General features: G+C 40.2%; 1 protein-coding gene across 1 annotated transcript; it reads left to right on the plus strand.

Annotated features, from left to right (window-relative positions):
- Positions 1–20: 20 nt before the first annotated feature.
- On the plus strand, positions 21–25,665 carry LOC119736091 (calmodulin-beta-like). Its single transcript, XM_038210101.1, has 6 exons — positions 21–498; positions 3,470–3,500; positions 13,863–14,006; positions 19,916–20,042; positions 24,135–24,250; positions 24,806–25,665. The coding sequence occupies exons 1-6, from the start codon at positions 463–465 to the stop codon at positions 24,835–24,837; spliced, it is 486 nt and encodes a 161-aa protein (XP_038066029.1). The 5' UTR covers positions 21–462; the 3' UTR covers positions 24,838–25,665.
- Positions 25,666–25,779: the final 114 nt, after the last annotated feature.

The following is a 25,779-nucleotide window of genomic DNA, read 5'->3' on the forward strand; positions in this document are numbered from 1 at the left end:
AATTACTCGTCCTCACTTCTCCGCACGGTGACGTGAGCATCAGAGCAGATACAGGAGACAACCACGGTATGGGTCCTACAGGATGGAGGTGGCGCTCTAAACCCAACCGCTCTAATCAGAGCCACTTGATTTGCATACTTGGCTAATTAATTGTCTAGGGAGATATCCTTTTAGGATGTCACCTTGATGACTGGTGGTCGGCAAACATACACACACCACTGCGCATGACGACGGCGGTAATTATTATTCATCGTTATGTGTTGTTCATCATCATCATCACCATCATCATCATCATCGCGTGGATGGTAGGGTTCCGCGTGCGCGCGTGTTGTCGCTGGCTACTTGGCCCCAGGGGCGATTTATTTTGATCTGATTTAAAAAAGAAAAAACTCCCAACATACGCGAAGTGACATCGAGGAGTGAACTATCGGTGATGTAGCAGCCAGCAGGCCGTCATCAACTATGTCTTCACAGAGAAACCAAGGTGCCAAAAAAGCGGTAAGTAACCCTGTTATCACTTGGTGTTGTCTGTCATCATGTCCTACTCATGCCTTCACGGAGAAACGATATTGTATACCAAACACTCTGGATATCGTTATAAGAATAGAAGGTAACACACCTCACTGTTGGTAGAGTAAACACCGGCGGCGTTGACGACCGATGACCAGTGCATAAATGCCAGCCTGGGATAGAATTTCAATTTAATTTACCTCCATTGATGCCTGACCGCCACGCAGCATTACCTCTTCAAGACGCCACTCTGGGCTGGAGGAGGACGCAGCGCGGCATCCAGAGTCAGTCGCTGGCAGGACAGTACATTTACATTACTCCACAATGCCATGGAACATCCCCGTCATCTTCCGATGCACTGCATCACGCAATGTTAAAGATGGCGCTTTATACTCTGAGTCTGTTGACATGAGGAGAACAATTAACTAGATGTAACCCATTTTTTTGGTTCTTCACTTAAATAGTCTAATGATTTAGACAAGATGAAAAAAAATAATCACCGTACGTTCTGAACTGAACAAGACGAGGCGAGAATAGTAAAGATTGTCCAAATTCTACTTTAACACATTGATTTGATTCAGAATCGACATTCACATAAAGTGTGTGCATGTGGTCTACACGTGTTAACACGGGCAAAATGACACTACTGCCCGAATTGCAAATGACAGTCAGTCAGTCAGCGAGTGAGTGAGTCCGTGGAGTGAGACAGCGACATAGGTACGAAAACGAATCTAGGCTGGACCTGCGTGACCACCCAGAAAATGACAACACAATTCTTTCACTGCACATCTGACCGTGACGACACAATAATGACCAGGACAGTTGCTGAAACATACAAACACAAGGCAAGACAGACAAGGACATGGTCACAAACGCAAACTACGGAAACCTCAACAGCAGGAAAAACACGACGATGACAAATTAATGACCGATGCTATCAACAGCAACAATACCACCATCCAACAATGCAACGCAGGTGGTGCATCAGCGTTTCTCAATAGTATCGCAATTTGCTCAAGTCTCACACAGTATCCTGTGAAATGTCCCCTGGCAAAACTCTCTCCACTTGCGCTCTCTTCCTTCATCGATCTCTGCCGAGCCATTCAAAATGTCTGGATGGTCCTGGAATGGTACGTGAATGAGACGACAATGTATAAGGATACTCCGAGACGGAGCAATATAATAAAACGACAGCTCATAATATTATAATTATAAAGACATTTTCTGGTTTGGATCGACAGTTTTGTTTAATATTATTTTTACTATAATAGGGCGACACATCTCATTAGGGCGACAGTATATAGTACTGTCGCCCTATTCCTAAAACCGCCATTTTGACGTGGCTAGGGTTTAGGGTTAGGGTAAGGGCTAGGGTAAGTTTTGTGCTCAAGTCTATGGAAGTGTCGACCTGTTGTGGTTGCTTTTATAATTATTATTGTAATAATATTTTGTAATATTTGTTAAAAATTTACCCCTCTGACACAAATGCAGACACACATCCCGAAATATGTATCCTTGAGGAGACTTTGTTCTTTGACTTTGCTACGTTCTCGTGTACAAACAGGTAGAGGATCAAAAGCTATTTTCAAAATGCTCTTATTAGAACCAGAATTACTGTCCTGGGTCAAAATTACTTTCCTGGGTTGACCAAATGTCCCTTACAAAAATAAAGCCTTTAAATTGCGACGGATAAGTACACCTTGGAAATTACTAAAGTTTGAGCAAAATCCACATATCTATTTCGTGAAATCCTTGTGGAGATCTTTACACCTTTAGAAATGTCCTTGTGGAGACATTTACATCTTTTGTTCCGTATTATACCCAGATTTCTACTTAGTAGCAGTATATGTATAAAAAAAAAAAACTGTGTTTAGAGTTTAAACATATTTTATTAAACACCCAGTTGTACCCACTTTTTTTCACACATTGAATCTACGACATGTTTAGGTACACGACGAAAGCCTGTGAGTACCATCAAGCTTATACTGTAAAGTTGAATGAAAATGACGTATCGGGTCGATGTCAACTCACAGGCTAAATACACTTTTATCACTTTTTTTATCATCCACTGTCTCAGAAAAAAAAAGAAATTTAAAATATAAATTAGATTTTTCTTTCATAAGTTATTAAAGACTGCTCTAACAGGATCTCATAATGTGCAAACAAAAAACATGTCAAAGAAGTGGGTAAAAGGTGTTTTAAACTCTAAGCTTATAGCATGTTACAATTCACTGAGCAAACTGAATTTAATACAATTACATTTTGCAGACACTAAGGTAGGGAATGAATTTTAATTTTACTAGTAGAAAATACACGAAAGTCCATTAAATATTGTTTTTGGAACGTTTTGCCCGAATTAAGGGGATCGCAATGGTAAACAAAACAAAAAAGTTGAAGGATGAGATAGTTCAATCAAATGCTGCACATAATTCGGCGACATTTTACAGACATTTGTATTTGTTTAAGATTGATTTACTTACCTTGATTCAATGGCCGGTGTCATATATATTTCCAACAATAAGGCAGAGAAATTGTTGGAAAAGCGCTTCTTTGCAACTGATCTGGAAGCAGCTTTTGGTCTTTACGTATTTTTTAGCCAGACTGTCAACAAAAGACTGCCACCACATAAAATGTATCCAGTTCACTGTGAGATTCACTATGGGATGTCAGGTCCCACACTAGCTTCATGAAGAATTCAGAATTGCAAAAATACCGATCCTAAAGCGCACACGCGTTTGTTGAACGTTTTTGAAAAGAACAAAGTGTGAGTGGAAGGCCGACCTACGCTCCGAAGGCTCGATTGTGGCGGAACAGATTATTTATTACCCTGAAATTCCTTCGCGCAGTATTTACACGAAAACAGCAATTTTCCAAGCCCAAATGGGAGCTTGCTCTACTTGACATTTGACGTTAGTCATAACTCTAATGTCACATTTATTTCTCATTTTGTCTCTTTCAGATAGATGATCTTTCGGAAGCCCAAATTGCAGGTAAGGCTTGAAAAATTCGTTTTTGTCCATGTGGTTTTTTTGTGGCCATTTTCACACCAATGAACTCTCCATTTGATTATTTTTTTCCAATATATTTTACTGCTCTGTCTATTTGTTAACAATTGGGGACCATAAAATGAAATGCTTTTTTGCTCCAAACAGCATACAGCGTAGCGAGAATATATATTGTTTTTCTCGGGCGGGGGGGGGGGAGAGTTATCGTTTTCGGACCAGGTATTCGGAAAGCGGGTATGGGGGTCGGGGTTGGCAGGGCATCGTTCGACATTCTGCAGCGCTGCTCAATATAAACATAATGTTAAATGTGTGCACTGTTTAGCCGTGTTGCAGCATTTAGGTTCCGTCTGGGTTCTTTTACTGCTCAATATATATATCTCTGTTTTGTTTCCCTTCCACTTGTTCAGTCATGGGAGGATGTTTGAACATGCACCCACCCCGAATCTAAACCCTCATCTTCCCGTCGTTACGTCATTGGCCCCAAATATTACCCCCAAGAGCAAATTAAATCCCTTTCCGAAGTTGTTTTTGTTCAGACTGATTACTTTTCATCTAATGACTGGCTGGACAGCAAGTCAAGCTGTTTGGTACTATCGATATTGATGCATTGGTTCTACCTAGGAAAAGAATGAAGCTGATACATTTAGGGCAAATGGAATTTACGTTGAGCAATTCATCATTACGCTTTCAGCCGTCTACTTTTTTTTGCTAAATGTGGAAGTTTGTAAGAAATAGGATGCGTGTGGGAAAGCAGATTTTATCTACAAAAGTGCTAGTCCTTCACATTTTCTGTCATCCGTGAATTCTGAAGAGCTAAAATGTTTTATCCCCTTCCGATGGCAAAAAAAAAAAGCGGTGCTTGGAAAGCTTTCAATAAAATAGTCCCATATAAGTGCCTTTTTTGTTAATCGCGTTGCAGTCTTCCGATAATTGAACTATTGTAGGTGAAAATGAACATTTTGTTACCGCTTACCACTTTAGATATAGGTTTTCCCGGCCAATTTCCAAATTTTTCTGATCATTTTCATTATCAGTCATTCGATTTCGCGTGATTTCTGAACACCCTGATCAACGATTTTGCAAATGAGTTTTCTTTTTCATTGTTGAGGCATTCAATTTCAGTGTGAAGACACCCAAGATTTGGCTTCTAATTTTCGTTTTCGTGTTGGGGCATTCGATTTTGTTTTGGTGCATTCAAGACTTAATTTGTAGCATTCATAAATTAAGTTTTCGACATCTTTCGACGGTTGATGCATTCAAATTAGCAAACGTCGGCGCGCACAATGACGTATTGTTTTTCTTTTCTTATTCGTTTATCGGTAATCATTTTCATCGTTCGGTTATTCAAATTAATAAGACTTTATCAATTGATATATCATCCTATTTTACTCCAAGGTTCTCTTCTTTTCACAATCTTGGTGATTGTAAAATAGATAATGTAACATATTAAGTGGTATGAGGGATTAATGATGTAACTAAATAATGGAATGAAAAAGCGCTACGGAATTTTCTTTGCTCGCTGTTTGCTGCTTGTTCAACAGTTGGAACAAATCTATAAGGGGCAACTTTATGTTTGTATATTAATCCTTTAACTTTGTTAACTGTTCGTTTTCGTTCTGTATCTATAAGGTTTTCTTTTAATTCATTCCTGATTCACCCATCGATTTCTTGAAGAGCAAGAAATCGATGCATGTCTGTTTGCCAATGTTTGTACCATCAGGAGCACTTCTCTTGGTTTTTTCCTCAATTTGTTTCTTGGGCCACTTCAGACGATCACATCTCTACTCCTTTAGGTTCATTCATGCTTCAGGTTAGGAATAAGAGCTGTGCTCTACGGATTGAAGACGTCAGATATGCTTTATGCTGAGATATTTCAGAATTTTATAGTAATACGGACAAAGATGCTTGAAAAAAAATGTGAAATATGTTTGCCCATTAATGAAAATGAACGCCCGATCAACCGCTTACTGCTGGTTCAGACGAAATTCAATGATCTACACAATACTTTAATTTGAGTGAAACGAAAAGACGATAAAATGCTCGGGTAGTAAAATTGAACGATTCTTTGTGATTGTCGAATGACTGTCTGCGTCATTTTTCATTATTGCAATCTAATTTGAACCAGCCATGCGTTAAATCGAATGAAAAAAAATTGTGAAATTGCCGGGAAAATCTATAATACTATAAACCAGAACTCCTCTTGATAAACATGGTCACATATCACCTGTGAAACAGTTTGTAGCAAACAAATCGACACAAAAAACATTAATGTGAAACATTTCAATTGTTTTGACAAAAAGTCCGCATACACATAATTCAAGATTTTGCTGCCTCATTGAAGTGATTGGGCTAACTATTTTATGAGGCAATAAACAGAATTGCAGTCCAACGAGAGGTCGTTAACATGATTTATCTGTTTTCAATCCTACAACTAGACTTCATTTCGAATTAGCCATTACTCTTCCGTAGATTGATCATGTCTCTGAACATTTGAATTTCTTGCCAGAGATTGCAGAGTTAGATCTCGATTCACTGCAAGTGTTCTCGGTCATGGGAATAATAACCAGTGTTGTTGACTCGAGTCGCTGACTCGGACTCGAGTCGGACTCGAGTCGCATTTTTTTTTGACTTGAGACTTGACTTGACTTGGAAAAAAATGACTTGAGACTTGACTTGACTTGGTTAAATTTGACTTAAGACTTGACTTGACTTGGAAAAAAAATGACTTGGTTACAACCCTGATAACGCCCGGTATGCCCTATGGGGCTGAAACACGTTTTGCTCGAAATTTTAAGTATGAATCTCAGTTCGACCCAATAGTCAGACATAAGGGTTATTAAATTATGGTTTTTAATCGTGAAAAGTTTTTCACTTATAGTTCCAGCTTTTCTGTGGGAGAATAACTTACAACTTGGGGAAAATTCGAAGTTGGCTTTGGAGTAGTGCTCTTTGTATCAGACTGTAACACAATGCTCTGTTTATTAAGCGAATTTTCTGTGCAAATTGGACAACACAACTGTTGGTACAGGGTGTTGTGAATAAAGTTGTGCAAGCATAATCCTTTATTTCTCAAAAACTACTTAACATGAGTGTTTCGTCTTGATGGAGCAATATTTATTATTCTATTGTGTTTAATCAGTGAACATGCCATGGAAATCCATTCATGCAAACCAGAGATCTAACAGATTGTAAAAGGATATGGGGTTTTCACCCATTCTAATGAGATTTACACAGATAGGGATATCAGTACATCAGATTGTCATTGGCCTTTTCACTCTGATGTTAATAGAGTTAACTGTGTAAATCCATCCCATTGGAATGGGTGGAAAACCCATAGCCTTTTAAAACATGTAACATCTCTGGTTTGCATGAACGGATTTCCATGGCATTTTTTACTGAATATACACAAGAGTATTATGAGAAATGAAAGAACAGTTGCTCGCACAACTTTTTAGGGGACACCCTGTAGAGGTCGAACGGAAAGTTTGTGGGCACTGTTCTTCTCAGTGCATTTCAAATTGGGTGAGAGGGGGTAATAAACAAAAAGAAAACCTTTGGTTTTTCCTCGCACAAGACCGACAGAGGAGCGGATAGAAAAATACTGTTTTCGATTGGCCAAAAATAACATTCCCATTGCTGAAGTTGCTGGAAAATGTCATCAAATTATTCAATAAACGCTGTTAGTTAAGTTCCAAAGAAATTTCACATCAACGAAACAAATAATATTTTTTTTCTTGCATTTAGAACAAGTGATTCAACTTTAAAAAGAGAGCGATAAATGAGGTGATTCCCAACCGCCACATCATCTCCATTAAACCATACGTATATAGAAGATGTCAAACCTCCTCCCAATTAGATACAAACAAAATCGCGAATTCTTCCATCTTTTTTTCTCTTCAGTAATTTCTTATGAGGTTTCTAAATCGAAAGTAGAAAGAGAGCCGACATTTATATTTCGAGTAACAATCGGGTTGAGGATGTGTCTTTAACCCACCGAGCAAAGACTAATTTCGCCAACGTGCGAGAAACCTGAAACATTTTTCACACTCCCATTCTCACTTCGCCGAGCAGCTTTTAGTATTTCGAGTGTAGTAGTATACCAGATGGCCATTCTATGTCAAATATTCCTTTTTGAAAGGTGAAAACAAAATTAAAGAAAAAGTTGAGTCTCAGGCCTGTGTTGGAAATTACTGTTTTCGTTGGGAAACTTTATAATGCCACGTGAACCTCTTTGAGAAGACAGCCAGTCGTCCTGGAGCTTCCTTTGTCTTCCAAATATCCCTTTAAGAGATTGCCTCGTAAGAAGTCACATAATTAACATTTTCTGTCTGATTCTGTTATGCAAGCATGGCTAGAAATTACGCGCACTACAATAGAGTGACTCATCATGTTATTCCCCACAGACGTCCATGGAAGAAGCGCCAGCAAAATCAAATCAAAACATGAGTAGAGAATCATGTTTACCAAACTCGATTGGAAAGTTGAAATTAACTGTCTCCCAACTGAAGGGTAGCGTTGTCCTGTTTCACTTGCACTCGTGTTTCCGAGCAATTTTAATTATTTCGCAAGCCACAAATCAGGGTAATTTTGGAATGCCAACCGTGCACCACTTGGTCTCTCTTCTCAAACAAGACAGCTTTTGTTCCCATCGAGCGAAATCCATAGACATTTTCCAGGTGACAGCTGTCATCAATTAGTCTTCTTCTACATACCCCCGATCCGCGCGTATCGATTGCAATTAATACCCTGACGTCATCAGTTATGGAAGTCTCTCCGGCCGCCGCCAATTTCTCTCTACCGGAGGGGCCCCGGGATTTTGCCGCGGTTTCGGGAAATCAACTTTTACCGGTGGGGTCTACGTGTAATTTAAATGCACGATGAGCTCAACGCCGCGATTCGTTACAGATTACATCAGATATGGACGCGGGGGAGGCATCGTCCACAAGATATACTACAAAAAACTTCACCTAAATAAACTGCGTAGCCTAATCCACAATATGCATCTTGAGATGTGCGTCTTTACTATTTTCCCCATGGGTGCTTGAGTTTTACATGCTTTAAATGTAATCGTCTATGATATTATATTAGACTACTCATATAAACTGTATAATCTGCAATATGCACGGCCGATATCTGGAGATATAAGCCTGGGTTAATTTTTCCCGTCCATTCAACGGGGTGGGGTGCAAGGTTTAAATCGGGTTGCACATAACATCTTATCTGTTATGACACCCATAGGATGTTATACTACAATGCTGCATTATGATATGCAGTATCCACAGCTGAGATATACGATGTGGCCTACGCTTATTTTGCATAGTTAGTATACATTTTGTGGATGCAGAGTTAAAAATGGAGTAGTACATCGTTCAAAAATAATATAACAGTACTATGTCATTGAATCCTGGTATTAAAGTGCAACTTGTAGGCGGTGTATACGGGCTAGGGGAGCATTTGCATGGAAGATCATGAATGTTGGAATTATTTTATACCAATTGGAATTAACTTTATACCAAAGACTTGCAACAAATTAATAATGAACTGGCGTTTGTTATTATTTGTTATCGCAAGTTGTGTGGTGTTAAAGACAAGCAAATTGTTGATTTGTCCTTGTTTACCTTCGGTTTCCAGTGAAAGGCATTAATTCTTTGGCTTTTTTTTCTTATAGTTGAAAAAAAACCAGCAGTTGTTAAACATAAACTGATTTTTTTTTCGGGGGGAGGGGATTTCAATGCAAATACGATTTCTGACCAATCACAACTACTTCTTCTACTTCTTCTTCTTCTATTTCTACTTCTTCTACTACTTCTACTACTTCTTCTTCCGCTTCTTCTACTTCTTCTGATTCTTTTTCTTTTTCTTTTACTTCTTCCGCTCCCACTTCTTCTTCTGCTTCCTCTTCCTATTTTTCAGCTTCTACTTATTCTCCTTCTCCTTCTCCTTGTTTTCTTCTTCTTCTACTTTTTTTTTTTTTTAGAGGGGGGTGGTTTCATTATGTATGCGTTGTCATTGCTATATTTAAACTCGGATGTACAATCATATGGTGCATTAGGAAGTTTGGGTTTTGATGGGGAACAAGAAGGGCAATAATCCGATGAGTTAATTTGAGTTAACAAAAATGATTCCGTGACACTTTCTCGGACTCCAGTTTGGCATCATCCAAATCACGATTTTCAAGGTTCTTGTAATTGTCTAGGTTCTCATCATATCCGGTTGTTCATGTCACGAGCACGAACGACAACAACACGCTCACAGACCATTGCATGCATGCGCCCTTCAGGAGTTTTCTACCTAGCCCGAGCCGAACGTTTTTCACACGACGATAGGCCTATCAAATCCAATAAGTCAACATGAAGATCTTCGGCTGTGGCTCTATCAACATTAAAAGGCTGAACGATCGCAGTAAGTCGGCGGGAAGATTTGGACTATATGGCTCTCTGCACATGCAATGCTAAAAGATGACTATTAGATTTGAGCCCGTGGTTGATGTTCACGCTATCTAAAACCAGACTGGATCTGTGCTGATCTTTTTAAAGGGAAATAAAACTAGCCGTTTAAAGTAGTCGTATCCTATAGCTGAAATTCTTCAGTGGGTGTTGATTGCGTAGAAAGAAAAGAAAACTTAAACATTTGAAACAAATCAGTTTGGTAGTTGTAGCGGTAATGCATAATAACATTGTTGTTTACAAGTCATGCTGAACTAAAACAATTCATTATATTCAAGCCTTTCAACCGAGACCATCCGTGCATTTTAATCGTGGTTTTAATGAGATGAGTTAACCGAGTCCGGTTCATTAGTTAGGTGCGTATCGTTGATTGGGTCCTTAATTAGTTTACGCAGGAGCCAATTAGGGGTGTGCCCATACCTCGTTACTAAAATTTACATTTTGAAAGAATTTGGACGGGGAATTTAGAATGCATGGAGTTCCAGTTCGCGCAGTGAATCGGCCTGGTCTGCCTGTTAATCATACAGCATTGAATAATTAACAGATTGTCTCCGATTCCGACTTCCACAGTGATGTACTATGTATCCACTTTAAATGTAAGATGCACGGACCTGACTGTTTGAACGGCTGAAGCAATTTGGTTGAGCAAACTCTAAATTCATACCCGCATAGTGCTGTTGGGCTTGTGAGTGTTGTTGGGCATGTGTCGTTGTATCGCGAATGTCTCGGGCACAGTGTGTTATCATTCCCTATTTCGGAATCGAACTGCTTACACCTGAGGATAAATTACTTGGCGGGGTGTAATGTTAGAGGGTGAATGCTCTATGTTCAGACACCCCTATGCACCAACACCCCTATGTACCGACACCCATATGTTCTACACCCCTATCTTCCGATTACTCAACCTATGTTCCGACACCCTTATGTTCGACAACCTGCTCTTATGTTTGTGTTACTCCCGGCGAGGGGTAGGGTTAGGTTTAGGGTTAGGGATTGCGGTTAGGGTTAGGGATAGGGATAGGGTAGGGATAAGAATATGTGCAGTCGGAACATATATTTGGTGTCGGAAAATAGGGGTGTCGGAAAATAGGGGTGTCGGACATAGGAATGTCGGAACACAGGTTGAGTTGTTGTCGAAACATATGGGTGTCGGAACCTAGAGGTGTAACCATTCGAGACTGTCTTAAACACTGGGGGTGGGACAGTCCCGACTATTTTTGTTCTCGATGCACCGTCCACCTTTCCTATGATGAATGCAACAGCAACATTAAAGATGAACTGTTCGTGCAGTTGTTTGAATTTCGCCCCTGAAAATAGACTTCCTCAATAATTTCTATGTTTTTCTGGCAGAACAAAATTTCTAAATTTTTGAATGAAACAACGAATGAAAAGTAATGATACCTACATATTTCGAATTGCTTGCAGCCTGACAATAATTTAGATTTCGCTGGGTAGACGGGTACCTGCCTCCCTATCAGATTCGATAATGTAAGGGCCGGGAATCAGTCTACTCGCTGGTGGATATGTTCGTGGGCGCAGGCAACGCCGATTATTGCCCATTTTCATGCAGACCCAATGTGTAGTTGTTTTGTTGTTAAAATGAAACAGACAACTTGAGCAATCGTCTGGAGGAATTTGTCGAAGAGCATAGGCAGAACATCTTTAATTTGTACACCTGCGAATATGTACTTGTCACGTGAGATGTTCTGACCCGTAAAGCTACAATCAAAAGGCTTCGCATAATTCCAAGTAAGGGCAGCCGATACACAAATAAGCTGGACCAAACAGGCACAAGCTTTCTACATAGTTTGTGATCGATATATACCTCTCTTAACATATGAGTTTTTGTCTCCTCATTTGTTTACAGTATCACAGTCCTGACAGTTTTCTCCGTGGAATGGGCAGTTTTCTCCGTGGAATTACCCCACACCATTACTTATTGATGGGATGGAAATTGAACAAGCCTACGCAATTATTTCTCTGTAAAATTTAAATTGCTGGAACACCAGTGGGGTGGAAAACAAGTGTTCGCGGGGCTTCTCTGGAGAAGGGACAGCTCGATTCGCTGTGGCGCAGATCAGGTCTCGTGGAGTTGCCATTTTTTTTTCTTTTTCGGCGAAGCGTGTGGCATAAATATTGGATTTAAGTCAAGTGACTTGGAAAGCCGCTCACTGACATTCCCAACGTCTGAGCGCGCACTGGCCCCGGGGGTTTCACATGCATCGAGCTTCACACCTCGCCGAGACAAGCCAATACATATTTTTGTTTTGGAACTGCCAGATTTATTTTGGGTTGAAACAACAATCGATCATGTTTGTGCGCTGCTTATTCCACTTCCCGGCCGGCCCCTTATGTTTACTGATCAATTAATGGCCAGGGCAGAGTGTTCAATATTAATAACGAACCGATGCACGCGTTTGCCTCATTGCCATTTTGTTTCTTCTATAATGTATATGGACTCTTTCGTAGCTTAAAGTGACCGTCCATGATTCCCAAATTCCAATATTGTAAAAATTGAACATTTTCTGAGAGTCCACGCTTATAAAATGACCAATCACAATCCTAGTAAACTGCTTTTCGGTGCATGTATTAGCTGAGTAAGGTATTTTCATTATTTCAACGATATTTTATCTTAGAACCAGCCTATGTCCTTTCTCTGTGGTTTTTCTATGAAAAGGCTAATTTCGACGATATCTTATAGTTGCCTCAGTGTATCATTCCAACATAATTTATCTGAGAAACAAGGTTACTGTAGCGCGGAGAATCATATCGGAATCTCAGAAAGACATCTTAGAGCATCGAATTTCCCCATTGCACGATTTATCTCGATAACGCGGAAATATGGTCACTTTACAAATCATTGTATAATCGAAATACGGAATTAACCGAATAATCGGAATTCTTTCTTTCAAAATTGAACCCTTGAACTTTTTAACTTCCATCCTTTCGATGGGTAGATTCAAACCTTTGGATGTATTTTTGGGGGTACTCTTCTACAAATAGGGATGTCCGAGTTACAATGCATCAGAAATGTAGAGCTATCTCATCAATGAGTAAAGTGCCATCACCCGTGAGAGTGACATATTTCACATCCTGAACTGTCGAGGCGAGGCCAAGAGATGCATTAGTACGGCTACATGCCATGTGACATTCAATCCACGCGACCGTGTAGATCCGATCAAGGACTAGGGGGTATCGCGGCGCACTTCCCCAGGCCGAGGGTGTTAACGCGTGGCTCGATCATGATGACCGAAGCGTATACATAATATCCCTCCGAGTCTTCCCAATTGACACTGAAACAGTGCAATGGCGTGACTATAGGGTCCAGTTCCCATGGGTCATTCAAGGGTTTTAAGGATTGAAGGCTAGACTCATGCTTTCCCCAAACTTTGGACTGGTAGGGGGAGGGGACAAGGGGCAGGGCAGAGGCCTCGAGAGATCCCCTCCCTCAATGGCGCCCCGTTAGTGGGGCAGATAGGGGATATTTGGGGGGATTGTACCTTTGTATGCATGGAAGTTGGCACACAGTTAGAGTATGTCTTATTAAAGATATTTGGCTATAGGGCCATCACAGACTTGTCCTTTGAAAACAATATAGGTAGAATAACCAGCAATTTTTCAATATTTTCAAAATGGCTGTAATTGCTTGTTATTCTACCAATATGTTTTAAAAGGACAAATCTGCGATGGCTCTATAGCCAATATCTTTCACATGACATACTCAGACTGTATGCCAAATGCCATGCTTGTATCATCAAAGGCACAATCCCATCACCTATCTGCCGTACTAGAGTTGAGGGTGGGTGTTGTAATGGGGAAGGGCGTTGTACTTTTCCAATATCCTGGAAAGTATTTTAATATGTAATGAGTTGAATTCCGATCTTTCCTTTTTTTTCGCTAGAATTCAGACAAGCCTTCTCAATATTCGACAAAGATGGCGACGGGACCATCACACACAAGGAGCTGGCTACTGTCATGAGGTCGCTGGGTCAGAACCCCTCCGAGGCAGAGCTGCAAGACATGATCAACGAGGCTGATCAAGATGGTATATATATACTGTCTTTTCTATATAGTGGCAGATTGTATAAAAAGAAAAGAGTGTCATCGCTTTTGACATCATTACTTCCCCTGATAACTTATTAGAGTGTTTATTATTCATGTACCGTCTTAACTCCGCAGGGGGAACTTGAAGGGGGGGGGGGGGTTGTTGGAGCAAACGCCATCCGTCAACAATCATCTTGGCGCCCTTGGCCTTTAGTAATTTCTAACAATTATCAACACCTGTTTCACAGTTGACCAGTTTCAGCCGACATTCGTGATGGTTGTCATTTTAATAAACGACCGTTGAAATTTACTCAAACACTGCATAGTTTAACAGAAATAACTGGGGAAAAAATATGTCTGTTGTAAAGATGAAGTCGTTTGCATGTTTCGAATTATTTGTGACCCGGCAGGAATTCAAATCTCGTAGGGCATGGTTCCCGCTCGCTATCAGAATCGAAAATGTACGGACGGGAACTACTGTTGTGGGTTTGTTTGAGCGTAAATGCAGACCAACTAAAAAAGCCTTTTTCAGAATGTTGCTGTCACCGAAAATGAAGTAGTCTTTCCCCCTTTAAAATAAAGCTTAGACCTACACGCTGCAAACCTGTTAAAAGAAAAGATAATTTCTTTGATAAGCACGGACAATACATCTTTAAAGTTCTCAATGAGGTACTCTACATAAACTGTCGTCTACTCTACACTTGAATGTCTAGTGTGAGTTTTAATCTTTTTTTTCTTCCCCGAGAGTATAGTGGAATTAATAAATGGCCAAAGGTGTACGGTACTATTCCATATGTCTTATTGTCTGTAAGTCAGCAGCATTACTCTATATATTAGTGGGGCAGATAATGAAAATATTTGGGGATTGTGCCATTGATGATACAAGCATGGAACTTGGCAGACAGAGTATGTCATGCGAAAGATATTTGGCTAAAGGGCCATAGCAGATTTGTAATTTGAAAATATATAGGTAATATAATGGCTACCGTTGCATTTTATTCTACCTATTATATGTTTCAAAGGACAAATCTGTGATGGCCCTATAGCCAAATATCGTTCTCATGACATACTGTGACTGTGTGCCAAAATCCATCAACGGCACAATCCCATCACCAATTTGCCGAACTATATCATTTCCCTATAAATAACTTAAGAACCATGTGCTATTTATTACCACGAGAACCAATTATTGCTTGTAATGATGCATGGGCTGGATCAGTTCAGTATTTTCAAACAAGATAAATACAGCACACCTAACGGCACCTGCTCTGCAGTATCACTTCATACGTCAGCTCACGGTAGGAATCAGAGAGAAGCTCGGCATTACTGAAACAAAACATACATTTTAAAAACATCTATGATGCTTGTAGCAAATCGGGCATTTCGAATCTCAAAATGAGGCCAAGTTATACCATCCAAACCAGGTTTATAGACTTCTTGATCTTCTTAACCACGGAGTCCGATTGTTTGTCATCTAAAGACTATCTGTCCGTCAAATTGCTTTCAACTCGCACGTATGCATCATTGTAATAATCTCCAAGAGTGCCTCATTAACCCATTATTCTCGAATAGCATCCCACTATCTGAATTACCGAATGTCTCTTTTTCCTCCTTAAAAAAAAAGGATCGAATGTATAAACATTAATTTAATATCCCATTCCTTTTGTTCACCATTTCACCACGTGCTGGCTATAAGAAGCCATAAACACGGGCCCCAAATTTAATCATGATAATACTTCCCCAGTCAACAATGCCCACAGCCACATCATTCCACCGCATCCATTGTTCCGGGACCTATTTGTGTCTCTCATTTCCCCACTGAGTGAAGCCCCAATACGTACATGAGTAGATTCAATCTATAGCTCTCACACCCTCAAACTCCCCAGCATTATCATTTATTAATGCACGCATCAGATTCCAAACACGCTTGATTTAGCCTCGCCGTCCACATGCTGGGATTCCTCTTCGTTGGAATTAGTTCCCCTTGACCAAACAGAAATGCATTTTACACAAACAGACATTATAGTCAAAAAGTCACCGTTTATGTTTTTTGGCAAGACTAAAAATTGGGATACTAAACTGACATTGTATTCATTACTATTCAAACATGCTATTCAAAGATTTTTGTTTCCGTGTTTTTCTTTTAATTAAATTGGGTCTGGATTGTACTTATTTAGCAATCGCGTAAGTTCGTTGATAAATCTACGTGAAAACAAATGTTTAACACGGGCTTGCAATGGCAAATCTGCTCTTGACACTCCGCTGAGATACACTATTTTCATTTCATGTGGTTGACGTGGTTGTAGCATTTTACTTCATCTTCATCCTGATTCCGTTCACGTCTGCACATCTCTCCTTTCGCAATGTGTGGCCATGTTTATTTTGCTGTGCCCGTACAGAGAAAAACACTTTTACGCCATGCAGCCGGTTGTATCTAAAAATAGCCATCGTCGACTGCAAGCCCACGGGAGAAGATAGCGAAACACTCAAAAATACTCCCCTGTGCATTAATTATCTGTTTTCTTCAGGAAGTGGCTTATGTTTAGTGGTAATCCCTGATATCGTATCAATGTGTAAGGTTTGAAAGACACAGTGCCCTCTCGCGGGTCCAACCGTGGAGTGACAGGCTGGAAGACAATGAGTTTATTTTATGCAAATTTCAAAGCTTTATTTGCCGTTCCAACGTATAGCTTACATGCCACAAAAACGGCAGACACAACGAAGGTAGAAAAAATTACATTATGAAAGATCACTCATATTTTTCCCCTTCTGCTTCGGTACGTAGTGCTTAACATGTATTTAGAGTAAAAATGTATCTTGATCAAACTCTGTGTTAAACTCGTCTTTGTTTCTAAAAATAGCCACCGTCGACTGTAAGCCCATGTGCCTTATTTATGAGTCGGCCATATTGAATTAAAAGTGAGGTAAAATCTTAATTTTTGGAAGTTGAGAAGAGAAATGAAAGTAAGTTAATTCCTAATTAATGCCAGTCTGCTTCAATGAATAATTTAAATTCGTAGTTAAAAATTCCTTCATGTTTAAAGCCAGTAAAAAAAGACAGTAAAATAAGGCTGTATTGTGCCTGCATAAATAGTCTTGCGCCATCCATACGTTCAGGGAACTCGACTAAAATGGGCAACTCGTGAATAGGGCCCATGTCGACTGCTCTAAACGTCTCCTGACGACAGTCAGAGCATACTGGCCGGAACGTCGAGTTTATACCTCTGGTTCTTTTCAGAACCATTCTCTTGGTTTGAGAAATTATTCGCACATGGTGTTTCCGCAGACCTTCATTCATTAGTATTACTCGTCTTTGCTTTAAAGGGCCCATGCAATATTTTTTTCTTAGGAACACATTTTGTACAACTCTATACTCCTCTTAAACTTATGAAAACTATTTGACATCTTTTGTGGGTTAATTTTATTGATAAGGGCTATTCTTTAAACATTTAAAAAAATGTCCCAGGCTTTTTCGGACAACTGAGGGCTCTGTTGCTGTGATTTCAAGAAGACACTGTTCAGTTTGAATTGTGAACCCAAAATTTACACATTGAAAACATTTGTCAGAAAGGTTTGCTTATCGTTGTACTGCCATGTACTGACACAACAACGAGCCACCAAAGAAAAGAAAATTTAAGACAGCAAAAATCCATAATTCTAGCAACTTTTTGTGCTGAAATAGCTGTAAAATTGAGGTTTCTGCCCAAATCACATTAGAGTTTTGCTCGTGAATATGTAAATTCGCATTAGTATAAAAACAAGAAAGGCACCAATATACTCTCGAAAAAAAGCAAAACGAAAATTAGGTACAAAGTAACACAAAGGTGCATTTTCAAGGATTGCATTAAAATAATTACATTGCATGGGCCCTTTAACCCTATCAGGACCGGGGTATTTGATTGCCCCGCGGTGACCACAAGAGGGCGCTTTACTATACATATTGCCTACATTGCGTAAAACAATATATATTCTTGTGGGCATACCTTCTACGTTTTCATTCAAATGCCTTCAAATATTGTTCAAATAGTATTTGGATCAATATCTATCTAATCAATCAACCGTTGGCAATCAAATTCACCGCTATAATAGTTAGCGCTATATACCAACCGGTTAGTACAAAAATCTAACATGTTCGTGATTTGTCCCAAAATTTGAAGTTGTTCCACCAAAATCGCCGCAAATGAAGTAATTATGGTACGTTTATAACTTCTTAGCTTTTTTATCATGCAAACAGATGTCAAATGTACCCTAAAGCAAAGTAAATTGTGCAAAAAGGGTGACAAATTAAATGCTTTTCGCATCAATGGCAGCCATTTTGGATTCACGTGACTATGAGTTATAGTCTAAAGCGTGCAGATACTTGACAGGTTCGGGCAAACAAAGCAAGACCTGATAGGGTTTACAGGAGGTCAGGGTGCTATTCGTCAATAAAATCCACTGGCATAGGTTTGACTGCAAGTTTGACTCCAACTTTTTTCTGAATCCCTTTACATAAACATTTTTATGTGGCCACCCACATTTTGTTATGCACTTTGTTTCCGGCAACGAGACAAAACTCCAGCACATAACATGCACAAACGAACTTTGCCAATCGCTGTCACATGGCATGTGATGGAGCAACCGGCTGACACCGACAGACACCGCTAAATGATCGGTTAAATGTCAATTTGTTGCTTGGGTTATGGGCAAGGAACCTCAATACATAGACCGTGCTTTAGTCAGAGTCTTTACCACTCATGGCTCGTGCAGAACAGATTGATCCGTTTGGACAGTTTGATTCTGGCGGTGATTTCGGGGAGCTTTTCATGGTTTTCAGGTAAATTAGATAAAGTATACGTTAATGCTATGATCCTGTTTGGCTTGTGATGTTGGCCGAACGTTGTCGTGTGCGTGCATCCTTATGTGAGACCGATATCGATGCAGTGGCAACAGTGTTGTGGAATTGAAGGGAAAGAAGTATCGACTAAAACGTTCATCTAAAGCCTGGGTATAGTGGGAACGACGACGATCCGTTTTTCTTGAATCTACAGGTTTTTTTTAGTGAATAGGATCGAGGCTGAAAGTTTTCAGTGCCGTAAATCGATAGCAAAAGTACGGTGGCTCTGAAGGGGCAGATTATTCAAGTATGTGACCTTGCCTTTGGGGCCACCATGAAAACAATTTATTGAGTAGTATTTTGAGTGAGTGGTAAAATTTGGGTCGTTACGTTTGTAACGCTAAAGACACATACTTTTTTTTCTGGGGACATGTTTGGATTTTTGTCAGCTCAAACCGTCCTGCAATTATTTAAACATGACCAGACAAGCCTATAGTAAAGCTCACCCCGAGGCACACGGAATTCATTTCAATTGAATCAGAATGGCTATTCCAGTCTTTTCATGCATCTGGCCTGACCATTCATTTGGGCCTTTCGGGTTGACACAACTAGCAGTCACTGTCAGTCAGTAACAGTCAGTCAGTAATAGATATGTACAAAGAGAATACAAGGCTAGCCCTCTCGGATCAGAAAAATAAACCTACCCATCAGCCGTCGGTGCTTTACTTCCAGTAAACCCGTAAAAATGTTTAAGCGGCTTTGCAGCGCTTGATGGAATTAATACTGATATTGAGATGTGCGCGAAAATGGAGCGACCACATCTCGTGGGACTGATATTCGTTCATCATACGTTGGTTTCGCTTCGAGTATAAATAATCACTCAGAACATTTTAATTTTAGTCCAAGAACGAATTCAATTCCACAATTTCAAGTAAGGAGTTTGGCCTATTTATTACAGTTCCCCAGGGTACTTAAAATTGTTTGTTCTCTCTTGATTGTTACGGTCTTTATTAAAACCTTAACTATTATTTTATCTTGTGTTATGTTAAGAAAATATTGATTATAATTCGAGCATTTTCTTCCTGCTTCCCCAGGAAACGGGACGATAGACTTTACGGAGTTTGTCAGCATGATGGGACAGAAGATGAAGGAACTGGACACGGAAGAGGAAATTCGGGAAGCCTTCAGAGTATTCGACAAGGACGGCAACGGCTTTATCAGGTGGGAGGTCCGATTAAGAAAAGGGGGGAAATCTTGTGGAGTGCCTTCTCAAATAAGAAGAAGGATGGGAAGTTGGGTAGGGACTTGGAGAACTGGTACTAGCATCAGTGTTATCGGAGGGCAGTGCGTTTTAACAAGGTAGATTTGTTCAAAAAACTAAAACTATATCAGGAGTATTCTATTCACGCAAACAGGATGCTTGTCCAAAGCAGGTCATAAATGTCGACACCCATGCAAGTTCCAGTGAGGCACATGACCTTGGTAAACTACCTTGCCCAAGGACACAGCGCCTCGGCAGCAAAATCTCGAACGTTAAACTCAGTAGTCATGTTCTCTAAACAGGTATTAGCATTAAGAACTGGGTATTAAAGTCAATGACTTGAATAGGATCCGCAAGGCAGTTTCAGGATTTTAACGCGAAGTAAGGGTGAATTGAAAATCTGTAAAAGAATCTCAGAAATTGACATATAAAAAATATACGAAGCGTCAACTAATCACCGGCACTGCTAACGTCACAGATTTGCTTTACATTGTCATTTTCGTGGCGTATACACCTAGGCTACGTTTCATCGTACACGAAACATCGCTCTACGCTCAGGCTGATGTCCTTTACATCTGGTTGGAAGACGCCATAACGAGCACTCTACCACCGGAATCACTAGCCCACTGCAGACATATGGCCGCGGATCGATGTTTGCTTGTACCATTCAAGCGTCGAGTCGACCGGCTAACGCAGCGATCGATCCGGTATCATGGGACTAATTTCCCCTCTCCACGCCGGGGAAGAATGGATTTCAATTTGGTAACGTAACACAGCACAAACCCAGAATACGGAGATTGGAGACATGTTTTGTTGAGGTGATGATGATGATCGCTGCATATCCAACCAAGCAGAGCCCGGCTATGCATTATCGGGTTTTTGGACCGATCCCTCCGTCCATAAACAGCAGATGTTGCTATATTCATGTGACAATTTATATTCCCGGTATTGATCGGATCGAGCTGGGTAACGCATTAAGGATGCGACGGTTCACCCTAAGTCAAACCACTTAGCCTGCTTGTGACCTGCACACAACAAGCCGGCATGAGCGCTAAGTAAACCCAACTACCAATGGTTAACCAATTCCCCTAAATCAGTGCTCGTGGTCGACCTTTTCTTGTTTCTTGAGTGCTGAGCAAACTGATACATTCTGCCGCCGTTTGCTATAGCGTGCGCAACCACGGAACGCCAAAAGAGCTTCGTCCCTTAAGACTCACGGGCTCCTTAAATCCCGCTGGTTAGATCAAAGCCTCTTTTTCCAGCTGAAAATTCTCCGCGAGGGACTTGGGACATAAAATGCTTAGTCCGAGAATTATTCATCCGCCCGAGGACTTTTTGCCAGACCTAAGAAGGAAGAAGAAAAAAGGACAAGATCGACCTGCTATGGCATCTGTGTATCAGTATCCCACAGCGGCCCTGTAGGCCTAAGGCAGCTCCAGGGAACGAGGGAAAGCGATTATGGTACCTGAGCTCTACATAGCCTCTGGGTCCATCGATTGTACTGACCGTCCCGTATTATACCCTGAATGCCGAATATACCCCTATAACCTAGCTATGAGTACTGTACCTAGCATGCATGCCTAGCACCATGGTCGTTCTAGCTGTTTCGGGGAACGACTTGCACCGAGATGAAATAGTCTAAATGTCAGCAATTAAGCTCGAGGGTGCTGTGGCCAAACTCGTTCCCTGAGCTCGTCCCCAGGATAATCTCCCATCGTGCTTTGTCAGTATTAAAACCTAGAGGCAATTGCATTGAAAGATCCCCGTGCTTTTGAGTAAAGCCTCATGTTTTATGCTTTGGTGGCACAATGAAACAATTAAAGCATGTAGATGCATGATCAAAGCTTTGGCAACTAGGTGCAAAACGGCGATGGACCAATTTACTTCGGCTTGGATATGGTTTGCGCGGCATGTCTTTTTAAAGGCTCCCAAACGTTGTAATCAAGGAACATTCTGGATCTAGTTCATCATGTATATTTGTTATGGTTCGCTGGTAAGCCTTGTAGGACTGAATGCATAACATATACATTAAGTAGTATAAGGCTTACCAGCGAATCAAAAGAAAAATGCTGCCAAACTGTTCCCTAATTTTATACCATAAGAAAAATGCATTTGCAGGGTACCAGGCATAATGACCGTTTGCCGTTTTCGACCTGTCTTTTTGTATTATGCAGCAGGCTTCTGCCCTCTTGCGATCACAGATCTCATAATGATATTACCGTGGAATCAATGTTTCAGTGAGATGCAGATTCTGCCCGTTGTGGGCCAACGATCAAATCATAATCTTGTTACTGTACAAACTGTGTGCGATGCCACCTCCCTCGGGGGTCGTGGTTGACCGGATTCTAGTGAAAGGAGCAACTGCAGTGCGTTATCAGTTTTATACATATATAGGCCTAAACCAAAAAGCAAGTGCGAGTGCATAATAAGCTCTGGCCGCGGCCATGAAATGATTGTGCGTACAAGCGCGGACCGCTGTCCCACGCATGGTTCCACGCGAAAATCACGCGCTGAAAATTGACCACAATTGAACAAAGCATCCTAACTTTCCCATAACTATAGCGCGTTATATACAACGTGACTATAACATTATTGCACATTTATGTTGCCTCTATTTACAAAATTTTCATAAACAACTTTATGAATTGTTACAAACAATTTTGTCAAGCGTTTCATTTCTTTGTTTTTTTTCTTGAAATTTAAAATTGGTGGTTATATTTTAGAGGGTCGTTTTTGGTCAATTTTCCTGGGACAGACATAATTATGCAAAATAAACGCGCATGCGCATCGATCGAGGCAAAGCCCGTTTTCCGATAATTTTCTTCACGGATGCACTTACTGACGACGGCATAGCATTTAGTAAACTTTTGTTCAAATATTTTGGTCAATTTTCGGGGACATACAGACAGACCGACCGACCGACCACCGAGTCACATGTAGAAACTCCTTCCAGAACTTAAAAAAGCCGCATCCATGAAGAGCTATTCTCGATTGTTTTGAAGTGGAAATTGAGTTATCAATGTTCATGTTTCTTCCGTTGCTTTAAAAAAGCAACAAGACCCTTTGATTTGTAAAATGTATGGCGTCAAAGCTGAAATTCTTAAACAAGATTCTCTTGTGATTTTCCATCTGTTGTGAATGTCAACATTCACTTTGCGTTTGAACACAGGAACAAGCAATGAGGGAAATTGTATATCTCTGTTTTCTAGACTTCCAGAAACCATGCACCACACCTCAGTCTGTCAATATCGCCTACGTACTTTTGAATGGGAGAAAAGTAAAACAAAAACGTCTCAGTAAGACCTGTGTACAACAATAATTGCGCAATAATGTTTATTTTGGCATGGAATTGAAATCAAAGAGAAATGTATTGGGCGCTGTACAGGGTGGTACAAAAAGAAGGAAACCCACTTTTGACAGCAATTGTCACCTACTTGTAGAGCATTTTTCAAAAATTCAATCGAACACTATTAAAATATTGATCTTTAAACATAAGTGGCGAAAAAAAATGATTGCAAATGACTATTTTGTCTCTGATATATGGTAGTTTAAAAAGTGCATGTGCCAAACCTGTTTGTCCATGGACGGCTTTATTCCATCCGCTTGACTGAGCTCCGGAGCTTGATTTGAAGACAAAAAAACAGTACAGTCAAGTGGACAACAGCGATTTTGATGACTTGTATTCAAATTAGCATAATAACACTATTCTTGCGATTTTTTTCAAAGATTTTCTTTCACCACGTATGGTTGAAGAGCTATACTTCACTACATCCAAATAAGTTAAGTAAGTAAAAGTGGGTTTCCTTCTTTTTGCACCACTCTGTATGTTGTTTATTGGTACTGAACGCAGCAGTGGACTGCACGCTGTAATTCACTCAGCTTCCAACTCACCGCCTTTTTCTTTTGCTCTACAGCTCTATTCTTACTTAAAAATAACGGAACACAGTCAAGCCTTTGATAGGATCTGGCAAATCTTCTTGGCAGCTCATGCATGCGTGGTTTCTCTGACTTATTTTCCTCTCTCCATTTTTTCTTCTTCTTCTGATCTGTAGTGCAGCAGAGCTCCGTCACGTGATGCTGAGTTTGGATGATAAGGTTGACAAGCATGAGGTGGAAGAGATGATACGGGATGCGGATGTGGACGGGGATGGGCAAGTCAATTATGAGGGTAGGTATCACCGGGCAACGCTCGCACTCCCCCTCACCCTCCCCCGTGTCTGTTCAGCCACAGGCAAACCTCATCTTCTGGTTGTCGCATGCGTTGAATTCACGAGTACGAGTATTGCTTCGTGAATCGATAGTATTGATAACTTGGATTAACGTTTTACCCCAAGGTAAAAGAGGCACTGAGTTCTTTTGGTGAATCAGATTTTTGTGTTATAAAACCAGTTTCTGAACTACGAAAATATTGATTGAAGTATTGTACTTGCACTTTCACAGTAAGAGTATATCCTTATTAACACATGCACCTTTTCAAATATCAACTCGAAACGGATTTGCAATTATAGGTAACGTTTAGTAGCTGATTCTCGATTTTCACATTCGACGAAAGAAGGCTTTAAATTTAAAAAAAAATTATACCTAAGACGTAAGAAATAAGATTGAATAATCCTTTACTCCTCGAAACAACTTTTCCCTATATCTTCTTGTTCTGTTTTTCTACCGATTGGAATCTATACATTTTAAGCTAAAATAAGCCTTTTTCCCATGCAATTCCTTACAGAATTCGTCGCCATGATGAACTCGGACAAATAAAGGGAATTTTGGATAAGCGACATCGAACCACTTGTGCCTCCAAAACGTTTTCAGATGTTCTTCTGTACAAGACGGTTATCCTAATCACACACGGATTTTTTTCAATGATGGCATGTGTTATTTTCGGTTTAAAGATTGGGTAAACTGATATTGCAATCAGTGGTGTATTCAGTATATTCGTAGATTTTCTCTTTTATAATGAAAGCGCCACCACTGGACAATATGCACTTGCATTGTCCCCTCCACTGACGAAAACATATCTTTAATTATGAATTCATGAGATTTTAATCTTCCCCGTTTTATGTCGTTCTCACATTGGACCACGTTCTAAATGTTAAAGCTGTAGACCTTCATAAATATCCGTTAGCATTGTAATGTATACCGAGAAAGTATGACATACACACATAACACACAAGGCAAACATTCTTCACAGACGTTGGCGGCGCAACGCGTACACTTTTTGAAAGCCGTTTTTCTCTCGAAATGAGGTCGCCGAAGTTCGGTGATACACAATCTCTTTTCTCGTAGCATTTTCGGCATAATATAAGCTACAGCAATAACTTTTATACCGATGGAAATGTCATGGGTTGCTCTTTAATATGATGTATATATCTTAATATCGTGGCTACCTGTTTTCAGCAAATAATCCCCCCCCCTTCTCCCGCCCCATACTTACTCAACTCCCTGGACACACCACTGTTTGCAAAAAAAATTTCCATGAGCACACCTGGAAATAAACTTATATTCTCTTCTTTGCCAACCTCGAGTGAAACATCGATATATTCTGCTTGAAAATATTTATGCGACGTGAGCCCCCCCCCCCCCCCCCCCCAGTGCAAAAAAGCTCAAGGAACAAATTGTGTACATAATAATCTGAAATCACTCTCCACGAAATGTACATCGTTTAATGTGTTTTGATTGTATAATGCCTACAAACATGGA

The sequence above is a fragment of the Patiria miniata genome, unplaced genomic scaffold (assembly GCF_015706575.1).
Source record: "Patiria miniata isolate m_02_andy unplaced genomic scaffold, ASM1570657v1 HiC_scaffold_10, whole genome shotgun sequence".
Taxonomy (NCBI): domain Eukaryota; kingdom Metazoa; phylum Echinodermata; class Asteroidea; order Valvatida; family Asterinidae; genus Patiria; species Patiria miniata.

Coding starts and splice junctions, on each gene's coding strand:
- LOC119736091 (XM_038210101.1), top strand. CDS start 463: ATGTCTTCACAGAGAAACCAAGGTGCCAAAAAAGCG. Junction 3,501..13,862: donor TTCGGAAGCCCAAATTGCAG/GTAAGGCTTGAA, acceptor TTTTTTCGCTAG/AATTCAGACAAGCCTTCTCA. Junction 24,251..24,805: donor TGGGCAAGTCAATTATGAGG/GTAGGTATCACC, acceptor AATTCCTTACAG/AATTCGTCGCCATGATGAAC.